The sequence below is a fragment of the Hydra vulgaris genome, chromosome 07 (assembly GCF_038396675.1).
Source record: "Hydra vulgaris chromosome 07, alternate assembly HydraT2T_AEP".
Taxonomy (NCBI): Eukaryota; Metazoa; Cnidaria; class Hydrozoa; order Anthoathecata; family Hydridae; genus Hydra; species Hydra vulgaris.
In genome coordinates, this window is record NC_088926.1 from 2,307,924 (window position 1) to 2,324,947 (window position 17,024).

Here is a 17,024-nt window from a genome sequence, read left to right on the forward strand (position 1 = left end):
TTTCGTTCACTCGGAATCTGGGCTAAAATTTTTGAGATTTTTTTAAAAATTTTTAGAAATTTAGTTTTTGCCACCTTTGAACCCATTTTTTTGGCAAGGCAAAAAGTTGCACATAGCTTTTGTAGTTAATATCAGACGTAACCCAAAAGCTCTCTCCAAAAAATATAAAAAAGTTGCGTGACACTGTGCGGTTGGCTAATTATCATAGTTCAAAAGTACAAAATCAATCAGTTTTGTCAACTTTTAATCGGATTAATTCTAGCGGCGAAGTGTTGCACACAATTTTTCTTTTAGGATTTGAAAATATCAAAGGTATTAAGTCTAAAAATGCAAAGAAAGTTATGTGATACCTAAGGCCTATTAATATATTAAGACTTGAAATTGGAAAAAAATGTTTTAGTATACTTACAAAATGAACCATTACGGCAGAGGCGCTTAGTTTTGTAAAAATGTAAACATATCCAACTGTCAATACAAAAAGGTCCTAACATAATAATAAAAAAAATTCGTGTGATTTTGTCACACGCATGATATAACATGAATTAAAAACTGAACAAAAATCTAACATCAAGATAACTATATTGCTAATTAAATAAAACAAAAATCAAACATTTAAATGTTTTTCCATTTAAAAATTAGTTTTTCATTTATTAATAGAGTCATTTACACACATTATCCACCACATCACACATAATTTCTACTCTGCTGCAGTAAGTTTCTCTAAGAATAATGATATGACTGTATTATAGTCTTCTTCGGATAATGAATAATCGCCACAACCACTGATTAGAAAAGGAGCATTTACTAAACAGATAATTTTATCAGTTTGGTTATTTATCTCCTCGGTAGTAACTGGCCAGCGAAAAGTATTCTTCTCTTGCCCGTTAATCATACAATTAACTCTGATCCCAGTTATAGATACCTAAAAGTATTAGCGCAACATTTAAAATAATATAATAAAGAGTTTAATTTTTGTTAAGATTTGTTTAATTTTGCTTACATTCAATAAAACTTGTAAAGTCTTATATAATGTCATTCTGAAATTATTTTTACATTTTATTTATATTCCTTTTATTTTAGAGCACTGTTTTGTAAAACAAAATAAAAACTTGAAACTAATATATACTTTGAATAATATTACCTCCACAATATATCCAATATTCCATTGTTTTTCATATGCAACAGCAACCCAATCATTCACTTTCCATACAAATTTCTTTTGCAAGATTGGCGATGTCTTCCTCATGTTTATTATCATCTTCATTGTCTCCTGCCAGATTAAAGTCATCATTTTCGCCATAAACTTCTTTGTTATCGTTAACCTGACTATTTTCATTATTTTCTGTTGTCGGTTCTACCAGCTTACCTTTTCTTTTCAGGTTACTAAATCTATAACAATATCAATTGTACATATTTTTAAACATATGTAAACAAACACACAAAATTATAACTTTCACCTAAATTTTAATTTCATATTTGTAAAAGAACTATTTAACAGTCAGAAACATAATCTAATTTGCAAAAGTTTTGATAGCAACAATGCCTACCTTGAAAATAAAGATCTTATCTGTTGGCTAGTTACATATTGATCAGGCGGAAGTTCTCTCCTCAGCTGCATGTGAACCTGCTCAGGGCTCATTTTATTACCTGATTCTTCTCCACGAATAAAGTATTTATACAACAGTTCTTTCTGCTGATTTGAAAATCTAAAAGAACTTCGAACTGGTAATGCCCAACCTTGCAATAGAAAAATGTTCATGCAATGTGGTTTGTCTTTTACGGAAGCACTGTTAGAGGATGAAGAAATTGGCATATTTAGTTGTGAAGTAATTTTCATCTTATGAACAAACGAGTTGCGAACTTTATCCAATGATGTTAATGATTTCGGAACTGTATGAAGACCGGATAGCATGTGTTCTTCTAACTCAGCATCGCTTTCAAATGATAAAGTACAATTCATTTCAGTGCAAAATCTTAATGAATATAATTGCCTGTCACTTCTTTTCTGTTTTTCCTTAAGTGACTTGTTACGCTTAATTGAATTATCTGTTTTGCTATATGGCAACAACAACTTAATCGAGGGTTGAATTTTAAGATTTCCATACTCTTGTTCAATTCCCTCACCGATATTGAAATAACGCCACATCTTCATACTTTTCTCACCAAACTCAAATGAGTGATAGTTGCTAATGTTCTTAATCTTTGGTCCAGTAACTACAGTTTTATCATTGCTAATTTGAGCAACTGCTACTTTTGCATCTTTAGCGCCAAAACTATAATGCATAGCCTTGTGTATATCTTCAGCAGTCAAAAGATTATTACCAGAGTCAACGTAACTCCTTAAAATTGTCTTTACAACTGCACTCTCCCTGTCACATTGATCTTTTCCACAACAGGGTTCATTATAATCATATCTCAGCAACTTTATATCTCTCTCTTTGCATACATTGTAGATTGCTTCAGCTGAAAGATTTCCCTGATAGCAGCCGGCATTATCAGATTTGGTAAACATTTTCTTGATATGCGGTTGATCAATTCTGAATTGGTCTAAAACTGCAGTGGTTAACGAAACAACATCACCTATTCCCTGATCACACCTATACATTGAAGTAAAGTAAACACGTTTGAATAACTTTCCTGCTATTTTTATGAAGAATATATCCACATGTAAACTCATTCCTTTCTTGCCAAAATACTCTCTTTGGCCCTCTCTGTATCGAACCGGAAGAATTTTTTGACAAAAATCTTTAAGCCAGAAAGCAGTTTCATCGTTTAATTGCTTAAAAGCTTCGATTTTTGCCTTTTTCTGTTGAGAATCTCTCATCAGGTGTTTTATGTAGTTGAATACATCCTTTACAGCAATTTCCAAATCATAAATAGAATCAGCATCGTCAGAATTTTGAATTGTTAGTTCTTTGATCATCTCGATAGCTTTGCACAAATCATAGCAATCGGCACATACCACTTCTGATATCTCTGTGTTGGATTGAAGATTTTTTTCAGATGGATCTGATAAGGCATGTTTTGAGCTATGAGAAGAAATGTTTGAGTCATTAACACTACAATTGGTTTGATAACTTGTTTTCAAATACCTTTTTCCTTTTTCAAGGGCAGCTTCGAGAGATTTAGAACTAAATCTTTGTGCCAATTTTTGTAATGCTTGAAAACCATTCATGCCTGAAGCAGTAACATCATCTAATCCAGCTAAGCTTTTTTGACTTGAAGGTTTTATTGCATGCAAGACTTTCCACAAACTTGAATCAGATAATGGTATATAATTGTTTTCACTACAACTTTTTTGATAGAACATGATAGCGTGGCTATATTTTGTCGTCAGTATTGCATGCACTATCTTTTGTTCTTCACCGCTGTCGTATTTTAATTTGGTTATTCCATAAGCAACATCATGCAAAATACCGCTTGTAAATATAAAGTCTAAGAAATGTTCACACTTCGTTTGATCAAGACTAGATCGGACGAATACTTTCTTCTCTGGAAATGCCAACCCTTTATGAGATGCATGCCATTTTCTTGCTGTTTCTATACGATGTTTGGTACACTCAAATGTGTTCATTATAAACTTTTTGGTATACTTGGTATGGTCTAATAATGAGAGGATAACTAACTTTCCCATGGAATTACTTTGCTTATATACTTTCTGAGCACGAATAATTTCAATTGGGAGAGGGCTATTTATTTCATCAACATTTTTACTGTTAAGAAAATCTATAAGTATTTCCTCTTGTCCAGGAGCAACAGCTTCCGCAAATTTTTTCTTTAATAAGTTTTCTAGGCGAACATACTTGCGTTTTAACTTATCTTTAGTAGTATCTTCCAGATATTCGAACTTCCTTTTTAATCTAAATTTTATTGGACTTGCATTAAGAACCTCAGTTACACTCTCACGGCTTCTTAGAGATTCGTCCAAAATCTCCTGTGAAACATTAATTTCACCGGGATCAAATTCTTCATCTGGAGTAGCAGTTGTCATATATGTTTGTTCTTGTTGTGTTTGTGTTTCTGTACATAAATTGGTGTTTTCGTTGACTCTAGATAAAGCAGTTTCTTGCTTTAAATGGGTAAAACACAGCATTGCACCAACTGAAAATACTTCATTGTATCGCTTTGACATTGATATGACGACATGTATTGGTGACGCCCTTAAAGCGGGAGATTTTTTTCCTTTTATATTTAGATGGTGAGGATGAAAGCATGTTTTTGGAGGATTCCATGCAATGCCAAACGTGTACCGGTGAAAAGCACATATTTGTTCATCCTTTTCAAGATTTCTTTTAAGTCTATTTGCAATAAGTCCATTTTCTTCCCAAATATTATTATCGTTTAATCGCATGACCTAAAAACAATTTTTTAAACAATTATTAAGTGTGTCATTTAAAGCATTGTTTATAATCTGACTCTTCACGAAAAATGTTTACATGTTTGAAATACATTGTTGTTATTATTAAAATACAATATTGCAAGAGTGTGATTAATTCAGTGATTATTTATTAAAAGAGTGAGGAATTAATTAAAAGAGCTATTTTTTTTTGTTTAAAGAACTTTGTCTCAAAATCTTATTGCAGAGAAGTTATAAAGTATGTAATTATAAAAATTATATTACAGTCTGCGTAAATTTAAAATACATAATTACCTTTAAGTTGATGAGGTGTTTCTTAACATCAACATCTCCCAGCTGATGAATGTAGAACATTTTGTTTATAATTTTATGTTTTTTGAATGATCCACAATTTCCTTTTGAAAAGCAACAACAGTTTTCATAAAAATATTTGTTTTGTTTCATACTCAACTAAAAACAAGTTCTATTTATGCAGTACCTATTTCTCAATAGCAATGATAAAATATCTACTCTATTTATGCAAATTTTAAAGATCGTTAAAATAAAGTTAAGACATTTTTATGGTAAAGTAAACAACCGCCCACTAACTTGTTTCTCCACAATCGTGATATCAGCGATTCTTCTTCCATTCGATCACCACAAGTTATTTGGTTATGACGTAAATTTAAATAATTCACTTCTGATCATGTATTGTTTTTTATCATTATTTATTTCAATTGTTATGATTTCTATATCATAGCCAGAAACGCTTAAATTTTTTCTTAACATTACGTGCAATGTTTCGTGTAATGCTAAATGCTAATTTTGGATGATAGAAATTTTATTGTGAGCGAAAACCTCATCTGTGTGTCCAAAAAAATATCTCTTCGTACTTAATCATTTTTAACAATTTGTACCTTTATTTTTAACTTAATATCTAAAGATCACACGAATTTTTTTTATTATTATGTTAGGACCTTTTTGTATTGACAGTTGGATATGTTTACATTTTTACAAAACTAAGCGCCTCTGCCGTAATGGTTCATTTTGTAAGTATACTAAAACATTTTTTTCCAATTTCAAGCCTTTATATATTAATAGGCCTTAGGTATCACATAACTTTCTTTGCATTTTTAGACTCAATACCTTTGATAATTTCAAATCCTAAAAGAAAAATTGTGTGCAACACTTCGCCGCTAGAATTAACTCCGATTAAAAATTGACAAAAGTGATTGATTTTGTACTTTTGAACTATGATAATTAGCCAACCGCACAGTGTCACGCAACTTTTTTATATTTTTTGGAGAGAGCTTTTGGGTTACGTCTGATATTAACTACAAAAGCTATGTGCAACTTTTTGCCTTGCCAAAAAAATGGGTTCAAAGGTGGCAAAAACTAAATTTTTAAAAAATTTTTAAAAAAATCTCAAAAATTTAAGCCCAGATTCCGAGTGAACGAAACATTTTTGAAATTTTTTTTTCCCCAACAGGTTTTTTCTATATTCTGATCAATATATAAAAAATTCAAGCAATTTGGAGGAGGTCACTTCCATTGACTGCCTGATTCTTACAAAAAATGACTCTTAACTCGCAAAAAGTGAAAATAACTAAGCGAATCATTAATGACGTCATTAACGACGTTTCTATTGAACTTTTTAATCAATCTTTATCTTCTGAAAACTGGGATAATATATTACAAATAAAAAACACTAACAAAGCCTATGACAATTTTCTTCAAATATTTCAATATTTCAATATTTAATATTTCAATTAAAAATTATTAAATCTAATATGAATTTGAACCCATGTATAACTAACAGAATATTAAAATCATCAAAAAACAAACAACTTTAGTACGAAAAATTTCTTAAAAAAAGAACATTTGATAATGAATCCAATTATAAAAACTATAAAGGTATTTTTGAGCTAGTTATAAATCGTTCAAAGAAAATATTTTATTCAAATCAATTACTAAAATTCAAAGGCGACACTCAGAAATAGTGATCGACCGAAAACGAAATTTAAGCCGAAACCGAAAGTACAGAAATTTCGGTTCAGTAAAGCCGTAGCCGAAACCGAAACCGAAATTTCGGCCGAAATTTGAAAATGAATGTTTAAAATCCCTGAACCTTTTATGATCACCGAATTAAAGCAAAAAAAAAACTTATTTACATATATCAAAGCAATCACCATGTAACATAGTTTGATAAAAACTATAATATGTCAAGACATTTTAATAATTAAAGGTAATAATTGAAGTATTTTCTCTGCGAAATACATTTTTTTTCATGTTTACTGGCAAAAGTCTGTTTCTTTCGTTTGAAAGAATTTCTCCAGCAGTTAAAAACAACCTTTTAACTTCGGCAGATGTTGGTGGAGGTCTAAGGAATCTCTTTGCTATTTTTGCTAAACCAAACTTTGCTTTTAGTGTTATTTTCTAATATAAATCTATAAACCTTTTTTTTTTTTTTTGTTATTTAGGTGCCCAAAGAAGACCTATAGGTTTTGTCACAGAGCACCGCGGAAGCACATTTAACCAGGAAGTTCACGCCTCCTTCATTACCGTGATGCAAAAATATATCCGAAGCTCGTTTCGAGCCTGGATCTCCTGATTACAAGGAAACCGCTCTGACCACTGCGCCACGGTAGCACAGGAAACTTTAGACCTTCTTTGAAGTTTAAATCAATTTTTGAGATTTATAGGACTGCCGGTAGTTGTGTTGCTTTTTCAGTTAGGATATTTTTTAGAGTAAACCACTTCTTAAATGTGATGAAAGTCCGCTAAGTGATTGAAGTTTTGGATCGTGCGATCCACGAAATATTTTCAAATTGCAAGCTCCGTATTTGAAATCACTAACTGTCACGGTAAAATGATACCATAAACCAGTTTTTTATCGATTGTTTTCAATTGTAAAATTTAGCACTGAGAAAATTTTGATGAAGCTATTGGTTTGGGTTGCTTTACTTAAATGTTAATTCATTTTAAGAATGATTTAAGAAGAGTAACTTAAAACTATTATGTAACGTGATTTCAATTAAAATTTTTACAATTGTTATAATTAAAAATTGATTTACTAACAAAAGATTACAATTAGGAAACCGTCATGATCCCACTCTATATTAAAACTTAAAAAAATCTTTTAAAAGTTTCGGTTTATTTCGGTTGCGGTTTGAACCGAAATTTCGGCCGAAACAGGAAAAGTAAAAAAATTGTTGAAGCAGAAATTTCGGTTTCGGTTTCGGCCGAAGCCGAAAGTTTCCGTTCACTACTCAGAAAACCTGGAATGTCATTAAAGAATTAATTGTTAAAAAATAGTTACTTTTTAATTTTTAGAATTAATTGTTAAAAAAAAAAACTACTTGTCTTCCAAAAACAATAAACTTTAATGGCGTTGATAACTTAATGAATCAAAAATTGCAAAAACATTTGATCAAGTTTTTGTTAGTGTAGGATCAAATTTTGCCTTAAAACTAAAACTTGGTAAATTTAGCGAAGAGTCATATTTAACTGCTAACAATACAATAATGACCAAAAATAAACTGACTAAAAATGTGTTATTAATTGCTTTTCTAACGTTAAAACTAACCAAATGATTAGGTGTTGATGAAATAAGCAGTAATGTTGTAATAAAACCTATGCATTATTTAATAACACCACTGCGATACGATGCCAAATATTATTAAAACACTATTTAAAAAAATGCAGCACAAATATCTTACTAGGCATGCAAACAATAATTATATTCAAGCTAAAACTTACTTTGAAGCCACTAAGTTTTCTATCACAGCTAGAGGCCCCCAACTATGGAGTATAGTAGTTAAAAATGACATCAAATTATTTTATAAGACAAAATTATTCGAAAGCTCGGTACGTTCCATGTAGCGCTCACAGTCTGAATATGGCTGGTGTGTACGCAGTTGAATCAGCCATTGAGATCAAAGTATTTTTTAAAAATGTCAAATCTTGATACGTATTTTTTAGTGAAAGTCTTGCCCGATGGAAGATCTTCTCTGAAGCGAAAGGAATTTAACTGCATAGAATTTCTATAACAAGATGGAGCTCTCGTACCAACTTGACCAAACTACTTGCCGAGAGGCCGAAAGAAATGTTGGCAGCTCTTAAACATGTCACGAAAAATCTGGACTTGATAAGCGAGCAGCTCAGCCATACAAGAGACAAAAAAAATGATTTTTATCTTTTAAATTTGTGTTGCCAGTTTACGATTCAGTACAAAACCTTTACTATCATTATAATATATAACCCTTACTATCAAGGTAAGACGGAAATAGGTCTGTAGTTGGAAATATTAGTTTCGTCACCAGATTTAAAAATTAGAGTGATTACGGCAACTTTAATTTTTTTTTGCACAACACCTAGTTTTAATGAAAGGTTAAAAATATGAAATAATGACGGTTTAATGATACCGAAAACTGACTTAAAAACATTTACACTAACTTTGTCAATGCCCGCACTTTTATTACTTTTAAGACTATTAAAAGTATTCCTTATCTCGCTTAGATTTAAATTAGATACTTCCATAAGAGTATTACACGGTTTAATATAAGATTCAAATTCTTTGGTACTTGGCGGAATTTTACTCGCCAAGTTCGGCCCTACTTCTAGAAAAAATTAGTTTAGTTTTTCAGCTATTTTAATATCATAAATCATTTCCCTGTCAATTAAAAGCTTTTGGGGGAGATTATTTTTTACACATTTATTTTTACCATCTATTTGTTTAATTATGTTCCACGTATTTTTTGGGTCGCCGTTGGTTTTTTCCAGCAACTTGGCATAATAAATTTTTTTAGAGTGTTTTTTTGTTTTTTAAAAGTTTTTATAGTTTTTGTAGTTTATTTCATTTTTATATGTTTTATGCCTTAATTATTTGATTGTTAAACTAGTTTTGGTTTAAAAACTGCTTAAATAAGTTTTAAATTTTCTAAAACTACCAGATGATTGTCTATAAATAGAATTAATTACAATATTTTTGGTGGTTTTGTTTATAATTTCTATGCACAGCGACTCATAATCTGTTTCATTATTGATTTGTGGACAAAAATACTAACACCACCACCAGCGTAATTAAGACGCGGTTGGTGAACTGATACGTAATTACTTAATTCAAAATTTGAATTTTTTCCGTTTGTTTTAAGCCAAGTTTCCGTGATACAAATTATTTGAAATTCGTGGTTTAGTTGATGCAATAAGAGTTTAAGATTTTCAAAAGTTTTGTTACAGGGTTTATGCGAAATATAAAACATTTTTTAAGAAAATATAAAACATTTTTTAAGAAAATATAAAACATTTTTTAAGAAAATATAAAACATTTTTTAAGAAAATATAAAACATTTTTTAAGAAAATATAAAACAATTTTTAAGAAAATATAAAACAATTTTTAAGAAAATATAAAACATTTAATTACGTAATTACTCCTTAGCACTTTGGAATTTATGAGGTTTATTCATAATCATATTTTTATCCAGAGAAAACTTTTTAAATGCAATACATGTGTTATCATGCCTTACTATGCTTATAATTAAAATATATTATTCAAGATTTATTTTGTTGTTTTAACTGATAAATGGAAAATGAGAGAGAAAGGAAAAAAAGACCACTTATTACAAAGGATATTGTAAGAACCATAAGAAAGTCAATTCTAAAAGAAATGAAGTTAAAAAAAATAGGGGAAGAAGTTGAAATATCAGTTTCTGCAACACGTTCTATTTCTGATAAAATCAGTAAAGGACTTAGTGATGATGAAATCACATCAGTAAAAAAAGGAAGGCGCAGCTCTTATGACGAGACGCTTAAATCTGAAATTCGATTGTTAATTGAGCATGATCCATCTCATACTTTAGCATCATTGAGAAACATTCTTATTGAAAGGAATATTAATGTATCTATACCAACAATATCTAAGTATTTGAAGTCGATGGAGTTTACTAGAAAATGACTTACATTAGTACCAAAAAAAAGAAACTTGCCGCAAAACGTTGATTTAAGACAAAGTTATTGCTGGACTATTAATTCGATTCCTGACAATAACTTAGTATTTCTAGATGAAACAGGCTTTAACTTACATACTTCTAAGCAATATGGCTATTCTATAAAGAATACAAAATGTTTTGTTACAGTGCCAGCAAATCGTGGAAAGAATGTAAGTCTAATGGCCGCTATAACAGTTAATGGTATTCTAAGCTTTAAGATAGTGGATGGTGCCTATAATGGCGATATTTTTTGTGATTTTATAACCAATAATTTAAGACCGTATTTCCAAACAAATCCTCATTTTGTACTAGTATTGGATAATTGTGCATTTCATCGTCGAAGAGATGTAATCAATTTGCTCGGCCAATCCAATGTTTCAGTTTACTTTTTGCCACCTTATTCACCGCAATTGAACCCGATCGAGGAATACTTTAGTTGTCTTAAAGCTAATTATACTTCTATAAGGCCGTTTCCAAAAACCAGCAATGAAGTTAAGGCTACTTTAAATTGGCTTATACCGACAATTGGCATTGATTTTTGTGGTTGGTATTGTAATATGAGAAGATGGGATTTGAAAGGCATAGCAAGGCAAGAGTTTTATTAAAGTGGATACTTTGTTATTTATATTATATCTTTAAATATAATGAGTTTTAGTTATATTAAAAAAATACACTTTATTATTTAGAAATTTATGAATAACTTTATACATCATATATGCACTCTTAAATAACTAAAATGTTTTATATTTTTTTAAAAATTGTTTTATATATTTTTTTAATGCTTTATAATTTTATAAATTTGTTTTTTATTTTCTTACAATTTGTTTTGTATTTTATAAAAAAATGTTCTATAAATTCTTAAAAAATGTTTTATATTTTCTTAAAAAATTTTTTATATTTTCTTAAAAAATGTTTTATATTTTCTTAAAAAATGTTTTATATTTTCTTAAAAAATGTTTTATATTTTCTTAAAAAATGTTTTATATTTTCTTTAAAAATGTTTTATATTTTCTTAAAAAATGTTTTATATTTTCTTAGAAAATGTTTTATATTTTCTTTAAAAATGTTTTATATTTCGCATAAACCCTGTAATACCTCGAATGTTTACATTTAATATAGAAAAGTTATTTTTGTTTTTACAGTGTAATTCCGGAAAGTTCTAGAACATTTAATGACGTTCGAGATTTAATAGCTTTAATAGATTTTACCAATAATAATTGTAAATATGTTTTTGCGGTGATTTATGACGGTGTTTTGAAGGATATTTTAGGAAAAGCATAGAGTATATATATTGAGGAAAAAATTGTAAATAGCAGAGTTTTAGTTAGGAGAAAAGATTATCGTTTATTGATTTAATTTATCTGTTTATTGATTTGTTGATTACGAGAAAAAACTACAAGCTAACCGGGCATGGAACCAAGTATGAGATTATTTGATATGTTTGAAACGTATGATGGCACTTCGGATACTGCTGTTTGGATTCAACGAACGAAAGTGATTTCTGAAATTCAGAACTTAAAGCTTGAATTTCTTTTTCCGATTCTTCTCAGAGAAGCTGCTTATGCAGTGTACGATGCTTTAACCGCGGAAGATAAAAAAGATGTTGTGGAAGTCGAGCGTGTGTTATTAGCGGCGTTTTCTGTAGATGCCTATACTGCATATGAACTGTTTACAAAACGAAAACTATGTGACGGAGAAAAAGCCGACGTGTTTTTGGCTGATTTAAGACGATTAGCCTATCTTGCTAAATTATCAGAGGAGTGTGTGCGTTTGGCGTTTGTTGTGGGTTTGCCAGAAGTTTTATCATCAAGATTTCGAGCCGTAATGGACCCGATTGATATAATGTTACCCAGAGTGAGAGCTGCTTTGAACTGTGCAAATGTGTTTGACAGTGACGCTGTTGGCGCTGTATCTAGACGCCATGCTACAAAAACCGCGAGGAATCTGCGCTACCTCGCTCCTGAACAACGGTGGAATGAGCGCATTATCTTTTATTCGTTTAAAAGTTAACGGTATGGTTGCGACAGCTTTAGTGGACACAGGATGTTCGAAGACGATTTTGAATAAAAAATTTCTGCCCAAAAGTCAATGTAGGTACTCAAACTCTCAAAAGGTAGTAACGTTTGAAGGAAAAGTTCATCAGTGCACTGGGTCAGCGGTCGTGATTCTTGAGGTTGATGGCATTAAAGCACGTGATGAAGTTATTTTAGTGGACTTCCAACCGTTTGGAGTTGATATGATGCTCGGAATGAGTTCCATTAAATTACTAGGAGGAGTATCCATTTCTCCTTTGGGAAAAGCGAAGTTCGGATTGAGTTACTGTGGAGCATCGGCTTTGAACAAGGACAAAGTTAAGAAAATCGAAATAAAAAAGAAAGATCACGAAGCAGTTTTTAATGGTGTTGAATGGAGAGTCAAATGGAAATGGAGAGATGGAGAAAGCTCCGACCGATTGCGCAATAAAGTGGCACAGTACGGAATTCCACAACACGCTAGAGCAGACTATGAAAACGAACTACAGGATTGGATTGATCGGAAGTGGCTGTTAGAGTATGACGAAAATGAACTGGGGCCGCCCAAAGGGCAGATTCCTTTAATGGCTGCCATTCAGAGAAACAAAGACCACAAAATCCGACCTGTTCTGGACTGGAGAGAAGCTAACGATTTCATTGAGACATACACGAGAGATGCAGATGTGTGTGTAGAAAAGCTTAGAGAATGGAGAAGAATGGGTAACAAACCAGCAATTATTGATTTACGCAAGGCTCATCTTCAACTAAAAACTGATAAATCTCTTTGGCCCTTCCAAACAGTGGTGTTTCGAAATAAAAGGTATTGTTTGACACGACTTGGTTTCGGATTGAACGTTGCGCCAATGATCATGAAATCCGTTGTGAGTGCCGTCATTGATCAAGACGAATTAGTGAAGAGTGGAACGTCCGCTTATGTTGACGACATTTACGTAGACGAAAGTGTGGTGAGTCTTGTTTATGTCAAGAGGCATTTTTTAAAATATGGTTTAGAAAGTAAAGAAGGTGAGCAGATTGGTAATGATGGAGTTCGTGTGTTAGGATTGTGTGTGCGCAAGGTTGGTAACAAACTGATGTGGTCCAGAGGGAATCGAGTTGATGCTATCTCGCAAAAGTTAACCAGGAGAGTTGTGTTTTCAATTTGTGGACAGTTGGTAGGACATTTACCCGTGTGTGGTTGGCTGCGAGTGATTTGTAGTCTCTTGAAGAGGGAAGCTGTCAGTCTGACGAAGGGTTGGGACGATGAAATTTGTGATGAGAACGTTAAGTGGGTGCTTAAAAAAGTATTTGCTGAGGTGGAACGTTGCGAGCCTGCTTGTGGTGATTGGGCATGTGTGTGGTGATGAGGGAAAAGTGTGGGTTGATGCCAGTTCTTTAGCGATGGGTGCTCTTATTCAAGTTGGGGAAACTACTGTGGAGGATGCAACATGGCTGCGAAAAGAAACGTCTGATATTCATATAAACATGGCAGAATTAGACGCTGTGATACGTGGAATGAATATGGCTCTGATGTGGAAGCTGAAGAAAGTGACTGTTTTTACCGACTCCGTGACAGTATTCCACTGGGTTTCTGACGCCCTTACAGGAAAATCAAGGTTGAGATCAAAAGCGACGGGTGAAATGCTGATTCGAAGAAGACTGAGCGTGTTGCAACAGCTAATTGAAGAATACAATGTTAGCGTTGAGGTAAAACTTATTCCTTCTAAAGATAATTTGGCTGACGCATTAACAAGAGTTTGCAGCAGATGGCTCAACAAACTGACTGTGCCAGAGTGTCGGAATAGTTGTCGGAATAGTTGTATGGAATAGTCGTAGCTACGAAGGCTATTTCCGATATACACCTATACGATATACAGAATCTATTTCCGATATACACCAAAGAACTGGACATTTCGGAGTGAATCGAACGTTAAACTTTGTTCGTAAAGCAATTCCGACTGCTACTGAAAACGATGTTCGAAATGTGATAAAAAGTTGCGAACCATGTCAGTCAATAGATCCAGCGCCAATACGGTGGGAAAAAGGGAAAATGGATGTTGAAGGAAACTGGGAGAGATTGGCCATGGACATCACGCATTATGGCACTGACAAGTTTTTGAGTCTAATTGATTGCGGACCTTCAAAATACGCGTTGTGGCGACAATTATCAAGCTCATACGGAAGTCTTGCCATAGTCCGAATACTCCGTCTTATTTTTCGTGAACGTGGAGCACCGTCTGAAATATTGACTGACAATGAGCCGACATTTAAAACTAAAGAGATAAGGAGTTTCCTTGATAGTTGGGGAGCACAAATTAGATTTAGAGCCGCTTATTATCCTGAAGGAAATGGAATTGTAGAAAGAAACCAACGTACGATCAAGCGAATAGCAGAACGATCGAAAATGTCGATACCGGAAGCACTATATTGGTACAATGTCTCAGCCGACAAAAATGGTGCAAGTCCGATGGACAAAATATACAGTTATACCATTGGTGTGAAAGGATTGGGAAAAGAGAATCTTCCTGCACAAAATGTCACGAACAAGAGGTTTTGAATCGGCGATAAAGTCTGGCTGAAACCACCAAATGCGAGGTGCTATACAAAGTGGCAACCAGCTACGATAACTCGGAATGCGTCGAAACAAATCGTAGAAGTGAACGGCATTCCGCGTCATGTGAAACACGTTAGACCTCGAAATGATACTCAGTCCTGCATTATCCCTGATGTGGAAATAGAGATGAATACTGAAACTGGTCTAGAGAACGCTAAAAATCAAGGAGAGCAAGTTAAAGATGTATTAGAGACGAACGAGGAAAATGTCGAAGCTGAAGATAGACCCCAAGAAATCGACATGCTTTTGCGACGGAGTGGTCGGGAACGGCGCATGCCTTCGAAATACTTTGATTGCTATTTGGATGATCCGTAAGGATCAAGGAGGAGTGTATTTCCGGAAAGTTCTAGAACATTTAATGACGTTCGAGATTTAATAGCTTTAATAGTTTTTACCAATAATAATTGTAAATATGTTTTTGCGGTGATTTATGACGGTGTTTTGAAGGATATTTTAGGAAAAGCATAGAGTATATATATTGAGGAAAAATTTGTAAATAGCAGAGTTTTAGTTAGGAGAAAAGATTATTGTTTATTGATTTAATTTATCTGTTTATTGATTTGTTGATTACGAGAAAAAACTACAATTTAAAACTGGAGACACGGCATTGCTAACCAATTATAGACCTATCTCAATTCTTCCAGTGTTTTCCAAGCTCCTGGAAAGAATAATGTACAACAAACTTTATAAATATTTAGCAGACAATAAAATTCTAAGTGAATGTTAATACGGCTTTCAAATTAATCATTCTACGGAACACGCAACCTTAGACCTAATGGACAACATTAGCTCGTCATTTGATAAAGGAAAATTTGTATTGGGAGTTTTTATCGATCTTACAAAAGCTTTCGATACTGTTAACCATAAAATTCTGCTCGAAAAAATGAGAAAATACGGTATAAAAAATCAAACTATTAAATGGTTCACTAATTATTTAAATAACAGGCAACAATGTGTTATTATAGACGGTATCACTAATACGGAGTTATTAAAAATCAAATGCGGTGTCCCGCAGGGATCTTTTCTTGCACCTTTATTATTCCTTATCTACATTAACGATCTTCCTAAAGCCTCTACAAATCTCATCTCGATTGTATAATGTTTGCAGATGATACCAATCTGTTCTATTCATCTACCTCTATCAATGACCTCTTTGATAAAGTCAACTTTGAACTTCAAAATCTTAAAACATGGTTCAGTGCTAACAAGTTATCATTAAACGCGCAAAAAACTAAATATATTTTATTTCACTCAAAGAAACAGAAGAACAAACTACCATCAATTCTACCGACACTAAGTATTGACTACAAAAAAATTGAAAGAACCCAAATAATTAAATTTCTTGGTGTGATTATTGACGAAAATGTTTTATGGACAGCTCATATAAATGCCATCAATACTAAAATATCTAAAAGTATTGGTATACTTTTTAAAGCTAGACCATTTTTATCGCAAAAAAACCTAAAACTTCTTTACTTTTCCTTTATACATAGTTATCTCACATATGCCAACATAGCCTGGGGAAGCACACACAAGACAAAATTAATATCTCTTTATCGACGACAAAAACATGCTTCTAGAATAATACATCATAAAAACAAACTGAACCACGCTAAACCCCTATTAAAAGAAATGAAAGCACTAAACATTTACCAAATTAATATCTATGCTAACATTTTGTTCATGCTTAAATACAAACTAGGATTAGTTCCAAACCGATTCACAGGAAACTTCTTTCAATCTAATATCAACAAATTTAACACAAGAGCAACTGGTAACTTTATTGTACCCCTGAAAAAAAAAAAAAGTTCTCAATTTTCTATTTCTTATCGTGGCCCATATTTATTCAACAAATTAATTCCGAATTATACCTCGATTTCTCTCCCAGGCAACATAACTTCTTTAAAGTCGAAACTCAAAAATCATATTCTTAATATGGATAATTACCTAGAAATGTTCTAGTTCTGATGGTAAATCAAAACTTACGCTCAAATTAAAATAATCAGCAATCAAATACATATGGAAAATGTAAATTTTTGTTCAACAAATAAAGCTAGTATTATTATTATAAACCTCA

At 32.2% G+C, this 17,024-nt stretch overlaps 2 protein-coding genes across 2 annotated transcripts; both read left to right on the forward strand.

Moving 5' to 3' along the window:
* Positions 1-12,338: 12,338 nt before the first annotated feature.
* On the forward strand, positions 12,339-13,697 carry LOC136082491 (uncharacterized). The gene has a single exon (XM_065801897.1). It carries the CDS (start codon positions 12,339-12,341, stop codon positions 13,695-13,697), a length of 1,359 nt encoding a protein of 452 aa, XP_065657969.1.
* A 37-nt stretch (positions 13,698-13,734) lies between these two features.
* On the forward strand, positions 13,735-15,262 carry LOC136082492 (uncharacterized). The gene is made up of 3 exons (XM_065801898.1): positions 13,735-14,040; positions 14,126-14,883; positions 15,025-15,262. Exons 1-3 carry the CDS (start codon positions 13,735-13,737, stop codon positions 15,260-15,262), a joined length of 1,302 nt encoding a protein of 433 aa, XP_065657970.1.
* Positions 15,263-17,024: the final 1,762 nt, after the last annotated feature.